Below are 9845 nucleotides of genomic sequence, written 5' to 3'. Positions count from 1 at the left end.
TTATATTGCAATATAAACCAGATATATAGTATTTTTTATAATTTTTAACATTCATCAAATCAACCTTTTTAAAAGTTTAAAATCAAACAAAACTCAGATTGACTTTATGAAAGCATGAGCTGTTGGGCTTTCATTGAAGGGATGTGCAGAAAGCTCAATGCTACCACCATGTGGTCAGTTCTGACAACTACAACTTCATCCTAAAAACTGAGTTAAAAAAATAAAGGGAGGATGTATTTTAATCTACTTGACCACAAATTATATACTGCGTTCTAGATTTTCACAACTTTTATTATGTATTTAAAAATGTAATTTTTTTACTTGCATTGCCATATAAAGTGGCAGAGCTTATTTGAGATCTAAAAGGTATTTGTTTTATAAGAACATTTTTATGTTTTGTACATTTGTAAATATGTTTTTTGAAATTTACAGTCTCTGCTGTGAGTTTTATTAATTACCAAACTGAAATAATCAGAGACAAACCTTGATGGAAACACCCGGAGTTCCTGGTATCCCTGGACGACCATCCTGACCTGGTGTCCCTGGAACTCCAAGGGATCCTTTGGCCCCGTCACTGCCCGGTCGACCCGGAGTACCCTAAAGGTTTGYATTGCAGAATTCTTCAAATGTTACCTATTCCTTTTCTTTCCAAATGTGCATATTTTATCCGTGTTGCTTATGAATTGGTTTTGTACCGGTATTCCTGGGATGCCTGGCTCTCCTTTCCTTCCTGGAAGACCCCCGCCAGATATAGCTGAACCTGGTTCACCCTGAAAAAGCATCAAAAGTTTCAAACCAGCACAAACTGCTTAGTACTTACTTGTACAAACATTTAAAGGTTTTATCTCACCCGTTCACCTTTATCCCCCTTTAGCCCTGGTGGCCCTTGTCCACCTGGTTCCCCCTAAAACAAGAGAAACAATTCTCATCAGTGTTTAAGCATCCACTGGGTAGTTTACAGATCAGATGATTACTCACTGAGCTTCCTCTGACTCCAGGGAGGCCTTGTGAGCCCTACAGGAAGGCCAAAGAGATGGYATAACTTTTACACTAATCCAAGATCCTGAAAATGTGTAAAGAATCTGTGGATTCTTGTGGCCCTACTTACTGGGACGCCTGCATTTCCAGGAGCACCTGGTCTTCCTGGTAATCCTGGATTTCCATCAACACCTGGAAAGCCCTAAACAGAAACACATCACTAGATTTAGTTTTATTTAGGCACCTTAGTTTATGTATTAGCAAAGATACAGGCTCTTCTTACCCTCTCACCCTTTACACCTTTTATCCCGGAGGGGTCGAAAGAGAKCGGTTGTCCTGGTGGACCAGGTCGTCCTTCAGGACCTCTGGGACCYTCTCTCCCAGGCAAACCGTCACGACCCTTCATCATGTAAACAWTGGTGGACTCATTATTATCTTGCACTAATATTTATCTTTATAAAACAGGACATTTTGATGTAATGCCACAGAATCATCAATATCTCTGCCAAAACTGACTCACAGGCTCCCCCTTGCGTCCGTCTGCACCATCCCTGCCCCTCTCCCCCTGTGGAACAAAAAAAAAGAATGTTTTTTAACATTTATGAAAGTAATAGGTTTTAAAAAACTGTAAAGCAAACATMAAATGAGTATMCTCCTTGGCCRYCTGTCCTGAGCCTGGTTCTGCTGGAGGTTTCTTCCTGATTAGCAGGGAGTTTTTCCTCTCCAGTTGGCTCAGGATGGGAGACTGTGATGAARTGATTCAACACAATCTGCTGGCTTCTTCTTTARATTGTTCTTTTKTCATGTACAGTGCCCYGAGACAACRTATGTTGTGACTTGGTGCTATGTAWATAAACTGAATTRAATTGAATTGAAYATATGGGACTAAAACAACAGCTTTACTTCAAATTTTATTAAAGGTAATTAAAGGTAGCTTTTCTTGAAGGAATGCATRCATTATCCCCTGGTTATTTTGCATGTTTTAAACTATCATGCTGTAAAAGCTGTAAGTGCTCAAAGTTTGTATTATGAATGACTATCAGCTACTACCACACCAAATATAAGGTTTATATCTGTAAAAATTACCACTTAAAAATGCTATTTAATTTAGCTAAAGTCAGTTTGCTCTGGCTGCCATCTGGAATCAAGTTGACTTARTTAATCAGTTCTACAGACAATGAAACATTGATTCATAAAATATTTTACAATCGCTCAAACACACTTGCTCACACACAGGCAACTGGTAAATATTGTGAGTAAAGGAAAATGATTTGCAAGTTATTCTTCTTTTGGAAACAACTTGGTAGCACAAATCAAAAATGGTGATGATGTAAACCTACCCTCTCACCACGCTCTCCCTTCTCACCCTGAAAGACATGAGTGACATTTTAATTTAGAATCTCCAGGAACGAAAAGGCAAAATGAATAAAAAGTTTTTTTTAATCTCACCTGAGGACACTGAACGGTACATTGGTCTGAACCTGGGGATACCTAAAAGTAGTAAGTAAGTAAGTAAGTAGGTAAGTAAACTTTATTTCTATAGCACCTTTCACAGACACAAACATCACAAAGTGCTTCACAGAAAGCAAAAAAATAATTAAAAATAATTAAAAACAATAAAACAGATCACAGATAAAAACAACAATTAAAACACAATAAAAAACACTTAACTAAAAGCCTGTCTGAATAAAAATGTCTTAAGATGTTTCTTAAAAGAGTCAGTAGAGAAAAGTAACAAGTAAAAAGTAGCAGAACAGGAAAACCATGACATGGCTTTAATTTAAAAAAAGCATTGAAAACATTAATTCACACTTTTTTCTCACCTCCGGTATTCTGGCAATACCACAAAGTAAGTCTGCCAGGTCAGCGTGCAGTGTGTTCATTTGAGCTGAATCTCGAGTATACAGGATGTTCTGGGTGCTGCGATCCGTCACGGCCCGTCGCAGCTCCTCTGTGTCTGCTTGGTCTACAGCTACAGCCAGCACCGTCACACCTTACACACAAACACACACACACACCAACATGTTGGATATAATTTGTCCAGTACAGTGTTGTGCAGACAGGGTTTTGATTGGCTTGAAAACATTCATCAGCATAAAAGTAGCCTAAACTCACAAGTCATAGAAAAAAATAAAAAATTAGACAAAAAGGAACCAGTTTAGTATTGTTGAACTGGGTTCCTACAGCTTAAAGAAAGTTAAATCTAAGACTTTTTAAGGCTTTTTAATGCCACTTGAAATTAAATTTAAGACCAACATCACAATAAACACAAATGTAAAAAAACAGCAACAATTTTACCTAAATGTTTATTTTAGCACAAAACAACTAGCTGCAKTAAATTTGGCAAATAATTTTTAAAAACTAAATAAATGTTAATAATTTTTTAGTATTTGAGACAAATACAATCATTCTTCTTACAACCTAACATTTTAAGACCTGTGAAATATTGATTTAAGACATTTTAAGGCTAAATAATGCCTTATTTTTGGATTGATGAATTCAATGCCTTTTAAGACTTTTTAAGGATCTGCGGGAACCCTGAAACTGTGCATCTCTTGCAAGAAGGTTATAACAAATGCATAGGAGCAGAGGCATTCCTTAGCAACCTTTTAGCTGGTTAGCAGCTAGCTTAAAATTAAACACGCCCATCTTCACTGACTTGGTGATAGTAGGTGGTTACATCAGTTTGCATCAGTCTACATTTAAATCAGAATGGCAGCGATGACTGGTCAGCCCCTCCACACCTGTAGTTCTCAGACTGTTGGCTGCGAGGGTCAGGTTGTCGACAGATTTTCTGTCAGCGATGATGACGACAGCACCAGGTACCCGAGGTCTCCGTCCAGCTGAGGGGGTCAGAAGGTACTGACGAGTGAATGTCACTGCCTCACCTAAAACAGAAGGCATCTAATGTCACAACAGCCACAATGCACCACGGATAATACTGTTATAGAGAAGTGTGGGGAAAAAAGGCTGACCAATGTTATTCCCTGGGCTTTCGTCAAAAGGTGTAGACTGGATCTCTTGGAGCAGCGTGTCAGATCTGATGTGGCGATTGAGCAGGAACCATATTTTTGGTCTGAAGCCATAAACTACAACCCCTACCTTAAAACAATAACAACATATGATCAGATTGATAGAAAAGTAAAAGGTGAATGTGAGTACTATCTGTTTTGTAACTACTTGTGGTATTTTTGGGACTTATTTATCAAGAATACTTGTGAGTCTCGAGGCCCAATGGTGGCAAGTGACCCGGCTGCACTTGTGAGGAGGTCACGCAGAGGTCTTTCCAGACCGATCCGATCAGTAGATGCAGGCACCAGAAACACCACGTCGAGACGTCCGCCCAGACACACTACAGAGAAAACAGTTTGGAGAGGCGAGCAAATGTCAGGTGAGCATGAGCACAGTGAGTATGTTGGATTAGGTGACGATGAGTTACCAGTGCGCTCGTCCACAAAGGTCTCTGCTGCCACTCCGCTGGGAAACGTGGGCTGTATGGTAAATCTATACTGACGGCCCAAACGCAGACCGGTCACCAGATAGGAACTGGACGACGGAGGGAGACTAACGGACAATCCTTGACCAACATCTGATGAACATTAATAAATATGATTTTTGAAACTGTCAAGAGTCTAAATTTAAAGATTTTTATTTTTATTTTTATTTTTTTGCTCACCAGTCTCCTCTTTCCAATGGAGAATATACCCTGTTGTTCCTGGAATAAGAGCCCAGCCAAGCCGCACAGATTCCTGATTAACTTCTGTCACCCGTAACGTTGTGGTTGGTAGTAAGGGAGGTGGGGTGTTATAACCAGCTGTGCAAATAAAAAGACAGAGAAATATTACAAAATATTTAATTGTGTCCATCATTTATGAGGTTTATCAGAAGAATTATTGCAGAAGCAGCAGAGTACTGGAACACGGGACTCACGTGTGGTGACTCTGACAGAAACAGGGGTACCCTCTCTGTTTTGAACTAAAGCCTTGACCTGCACCTCATACTGAACTCCAGGGTCAAGCTGGTCCAAATCCACTGYTGACACATCTCCACCCACCAGCTGGCTCCTCTCTACACCACCTACAGCAATAAAAAAAACATGAAGTTGTGTTAAGAAAGACACACTGTCTACAAAAACAGCGATTCCTAACCATTAAATATCTTGATAGTCTTAGATTATCAGTTGCTCTCTGGAACCTTAGATTGGTCCAGTTTATTTGCAGACAGGAAGCTATGGAGAACTTACTTTAGCCTTTGCCCTCAGTGGTGTACACAGAAACTGGTGTACAAAGAGAAGGACCATAAGACAGAGAAGAGGCTTGCTATGTGAGATGTTGGGAGTCTAGAGAAGGACTTTAAAAATTAATTTGTAGTGAAACATGACACCTTYAAGGCTTCAAAGCAGAAATGCTGATGAGGTCACCTTATTGGTTGACCAGATTTTGTTTGGGATTTAGTTTTGGATGTGACGAAGGATGAAGTTTTGCAATAAAAAAGGAAAGTGACAAACTTTGTGAGAACTGCACCAAAATGAATGGTAAATGGCTTGAACTTGWATWGTGCCTTATCAAATCCACCTGGACCCCAAGGCRYTATACACTTCAGACATTCATCCATCCACACACTGATGATGGTARGCTACATTGTAGCCACAGCTGCCCTGGGACACACAGAGGCGGGGCTGCGATGCATCKGTGCCACCGGACACTCTRAGCACCAGAAGTAGGCAAATGGGTRCAGTGTCTTTCCCAAGGATACAAYGACTGAGACGSCTGGYACAGGGGATCGAACCAGTRACCTTCCAGGTCCAGGACARCTGYCCTAACCAGTMCACCAMAGYCACYCTGMATWCTCAAGCTRAAMGAAAACTAACCGTCTGTTCTCCTCCAAGAGATGCGATAAGCTGTTGCTCCCTGMACACCAACCCAAGTGACCCGGACAACCTCTCCTCGGGTCTCCAGGACTTGCAAAGATGTCACAGTCCCAACAACTGACTGGTCTGGTTCTGCAAGTCAGAACAAAAAAATTRAATTAAATTAAATTTTAAAAAACATTTCTCAGTTACAGCAGAGATATTCTTGAAAACACCAACATTGACTATTTGATTATTCTTTAAATACCTGTTCTAACATTCAGAATAGAAGGGGTTCCCTCTCGAGAGCCAGTCAGTGCAGAAACTTGGACAGTGTAGGCTGAATTCGGCTGAAGTCTATCAATTGTGTAGGAAGAAACATCGGAAGCTACGGTACTAGTTGTTTCAATTCCTGCCCAAGAATGACATATCTYAACATTCATCGTTCAAAGTCTTGTGCATTTGGAATACACATCAAGGATTATATACATCTTTACCATCATCACTGCGCCAAGTGATCTTATATCCTGTTGCCCTWGAAACAAGTGACCACGCAATACGTATCCTCTGTGACGAGATATCTGTGACGCGAAATCCAGACAATGTTCCACTGGCGGGGTTAGTCCGTGTAGACAGTGTGACCACTTCTCCAGCACGTTGATCAACAATAGCTGCAACACCAATCACCAGTTCCTCATCCGGATCTAGACCATCGATGGTGAAAGCTGTGGCCTCTGCTCCCAGAAGACGGGATCGTTCTGCTTCTGTAGAGCAGAACAGAGAGTACTAAAATACAAGTGACGTTGTGTGTCCAAAACCTCCTCAACTAGGTGGAGGTGAATATTTTATCTCACAATCTTTTGAAAAAMWRAAAAAARGAAAAAAAAACATCTGAAAATAGTCAACATTGTTGCTTATTTACCTTCGTCTTGTCTCCAGGTGACTCTGTAACCGGTAGCTCCGGTAACTCTATCCCAGGCAATTCGAATTCTCCGACTGTTTACATTTGTGACCCTGAGACTGGTCACTCTCCCTATTTGTTGCTCTGCAACAAAACACCAAAATGCCCAAGATGATACAATAACTATTGCTTAAATATTTCAAATGCATTTCAAACATTTTACAGGTTTGTACTTTAACAAAATGGAGAAAGGGTCGGCAGGTTTTTAAAGATGAAATACTTAAAAGTCTGTGTTTTATCATGTCCTTAAAATCCCAACCAACACACAAGCACATGCACAGAGTCTACATTTTTAWATGTAGGAATTGATAGAAGAAAGAAAATACAGGCCTACTGTATGTAGCTCTGCTCACCTGGTTTGATGTAAACAGTAACTGCTTCCCCTTCATTCTCTCCCACCAGTGCTGTGACACTGATGCCATAYGACACTCCAACTATCAAGTCTCTGAGGTCAAAGGTCGTCTGGTCTCCAGGGATAGTTTGGAGTTTCTCTGTTCCATCTGACGTGACAATAAACATGCAGAAAAGAAAGTCTCAATGATGGTTTTATTCATTTTTGTAACACAGAAATAAAGATAAACTCTAGTTTCAATGATTAAAACGTACCATCTGTGTTCAGGATGATGATTCGGTACTGTGTGGCTCCAGCTACGCCCGTCCAGCCAAGTCTGACGGTACTGYCCAGTGTCTCCACCACCTTCAGATTGGACACGCTTCCTACAGGCTGGGCCTCTGCAACAACACATCAGAAAAAAAAGTTATGCCAAAACAAATCACCTTCAGAAGCACAAATGATATAAGAGCATTTTTATGACTCATTAGTTCATCTGAAAATAGKTTGGAGGTTCTGGCTGACCTTTGTCTTCAGTGGAGACAGGCGTAGCCACCTCCCGTCCCTCGAACAGGGTGTACAAGGTGAAGACGTATTCTGTTTGTGGGCGAAGGCCTGTCAGCTCGTAGCTGGTGGTGCTTCTAGGAAAGGACAGACTCTGAACAGCACCCCCTGATGGAGCAAACAACACTTCAAGATTAAATGGTTTTAAAATCATCATTTCTCATCTAAATGTTAAAAACATTCTTTCAGTCCAAAAAAGAAACTGAAATATAAACAAGTAGTTTTGTAGAAACAACAATCACATCAGTCACTTTAAATTAACTTTAATGAAAAGTCTTATCGAAAACACAGGAGTTAAGCCTAATTTAAAAGAAAACTTTATTAGTGACATCTACTTTGTGGCAATTTCTTTTTTAACTTTTCATCAGTTTTCACTGGATTATGTGGTRATGGCAGCAGGTTCTAGGGGTGATTGTGCACGGTTTTGCTCAAGATTCATATTTATCCCTACAATAGATGTTGAAAAAAGTTGCCTTGAATAAATGTAAATTACAAGACATGTTTACACGCTATAGTTCAAAAAGAATGTCAACCCTTTCTTCAGCTGTGAATCTGTGTTAACATATCTAAATTTACAAATAAATAAATACAACTTTCATTTCCTAAAAACATGTACAATAGGTTGTCTTCAGGACCAGGCCGGCCTTGAAAAAGAGATCTGTGMTCTCACTGGGATCTACCTGTGAAATAACAGTAAAATTTATAATAATATATAACAATAAAATTTATTTACAAAATATAAAATTTAAAATTAAAAAAATATATTTGAATTGCTACATTATTCAAACATTTTGCAGAAATAAAGTGGAAAATTTGTTTTAATAAAAAGATGAGTATTGTTTGTTTTATTATTTTTATAACAATAAAATATTTCATTTTAAAACATTATTAGGAGTTTATGATTTTAATGGATGACAAACGTGTATCTAGATAATTTATTCATCTGACCTTGCCCCTCCCTCCACTCCAGGCGGTACCCCTGCGCCGACCGAATGAGTCTCCAGTTAAGGCGGATTGACGAGGGTTCGGTGGTGGCTGCTCTGAGGACCTGYTGTTCTTCACGCTCTGAGGGAAAGACAACAAATAAACTGTATGTAATTCAGTGATATGTTGTACCTGAACCATACAGTATATGAGGCACTGTTTGAACAACACAGTTACCAGGCACACTTTATTACACTTTTATGTTTTATTGCGATTGCTCATTTGTCAGCTAAAACTGGCATCATCTACTGTATCTGTTTAAATTKGGCTTCATTCCAAATGGTCCTCATTAAATGAAGCTACATTTTAACATTGTTTTTTTTTTTTTGGGGGGGGGGGTAGTTTCTTGTGTTCCACAGTGTGTCAAACATGAACTTGAAAAAAAAAACACAAATTGTTCTACAGCTTTCCAAGTATTTCAGCTCAGATCAGCAGTTTTGCAATGACTCAGTGTTCAAACACGACCATGGGTTTTAGTTAGACATTTGTTTGTGTCATATAAGAAGCAYRTATGTTCATRTAAATGTTCTCCAAACCGATGTAAACAACCACATCTGCGTGATTTACTGAAGAGAAAACAACCGAGGGAGTTATTGCTGTAGTGGTTTGTGCTGTTTGTTTTTTTTTTTGCTTCCTGTTTTGGTGCTTTGAAAGACAAAACAGATTATTTTACTAGAATTACAAAATGTCAGCTAAACAAAAGGTTTCCATTGAAAAACATATTTTTTAAAATTATTTTCCTCTTAGGCTAAAAGTGCATGTAAATAATCGAAACATCCTACATATTAGAGCAAAGAGGGGAGGTGTTAGCCTGGTTTAAGGCACAAGTGGTTTCTTGGCCTCTGTGTTTASTTTCTCCATGGAAATAAATAAAGTTCAGATTAAGAACTCCATGTGCTCCAGTTTTAAATATTTCAGACTTCTTACAATAAAATCTTTAAAGAAGGCTTTTTTGATGGGATGAGAGCACAATGAACATTGGGTTTCGAGCTGCTCAGTGTGGTAAACAATTGAAAACAGTTTTACCTATCTTGAATCTGGCTGTTGCTCCAGGCCCCTCTGTGTTTTGCTCATACAGCGGGAGGACCGTGACGATGTATTCAGTTTCAGGTTGGAGTCTGGACAGAGTATAGAACTCACTGTCTCCTGCAAGCTCAACTGTCTCAAATGTTTGACCT

At 39.3% G+C, this 9845-nt stretch overlaps 1 protein-coding gene across 1 annotated transcript in view; it reads right to left on the bottom strand.

Annotated features, from left to right (window-relative positions):
- The window catches only part of col7a1 (collagen, type VII, alpha 1), a gene marked incomplete in the record, with an annotated part of 65431 nt that overhangs the window by 45368 nt on the left and 10218 nt on the right, over positions 1-9845 (bottom strand). Inside the window, 25 exon segments of the mRNA XM_014009010.1 lie at positions 484-597; positions 696-770; positions 851-904; positions 979-1014; positions 1109-1180; positions 1262-1378; positions 1499-1543; positions 2319-2345; positions 2428-2469; positions 2802-2971; positions 3723-3866; positions 3954-4080; positions 4194-4330; positions 4418-4567; positions 4655-4792; positions 4909-5055; positions 5849-5980; positions 6096-6239; positions 6325-6591; positions 6750-6872; positions 7142-7288; positions 7395-7520; positions 7645-7809; positions 8632-8748; positions 9694-9845. Coding sequence (XP_013864464.1) covers positions 484-597; positions 696-770; positions 851-904; positions 979-1014; positions 1109-1180; positions 1262-1378; positions 1499-1543; positions 2319-2345; positions 2428-2469; positions 2802-2971; positions 3723-3866; positions 3954-4080; positions 4194-4330; positions 4418-4567; positions 4655-4792; positions 4909-5055; positions 5849-5980; positions 6096-6239; positions 6325-6591; positions 6750-6872; positions 7142-7288; positions 7395-7520; positions 7645-7809; positions 8632-8748; positions 9694-9845 — 2968 coding nt within the window.

The sequence above is a fragment of the Austrofundulus limnaeus genome, unplaced genomic scaffold, assembly GCF_001266775.1.
Source record: "Austrofundulus limnaeus strain Quisiro unplaced genomic scaffold, Austrofundulus_limnaeus-1.0 Scaffold55, whole genome shotgun sequence".
NCBI classification, from domain to species: Eukaryota; Metazoa; Chordata; class Actinopteri; order Cyprinodontiformes; family Rivulidae; genus Austrofundulus; species Austrofundulus limnaeus.
Note: the sequence above shows the minus strand (reverse complement) of the source record. Positions and strands in the feature narration are given on the sequence as shown.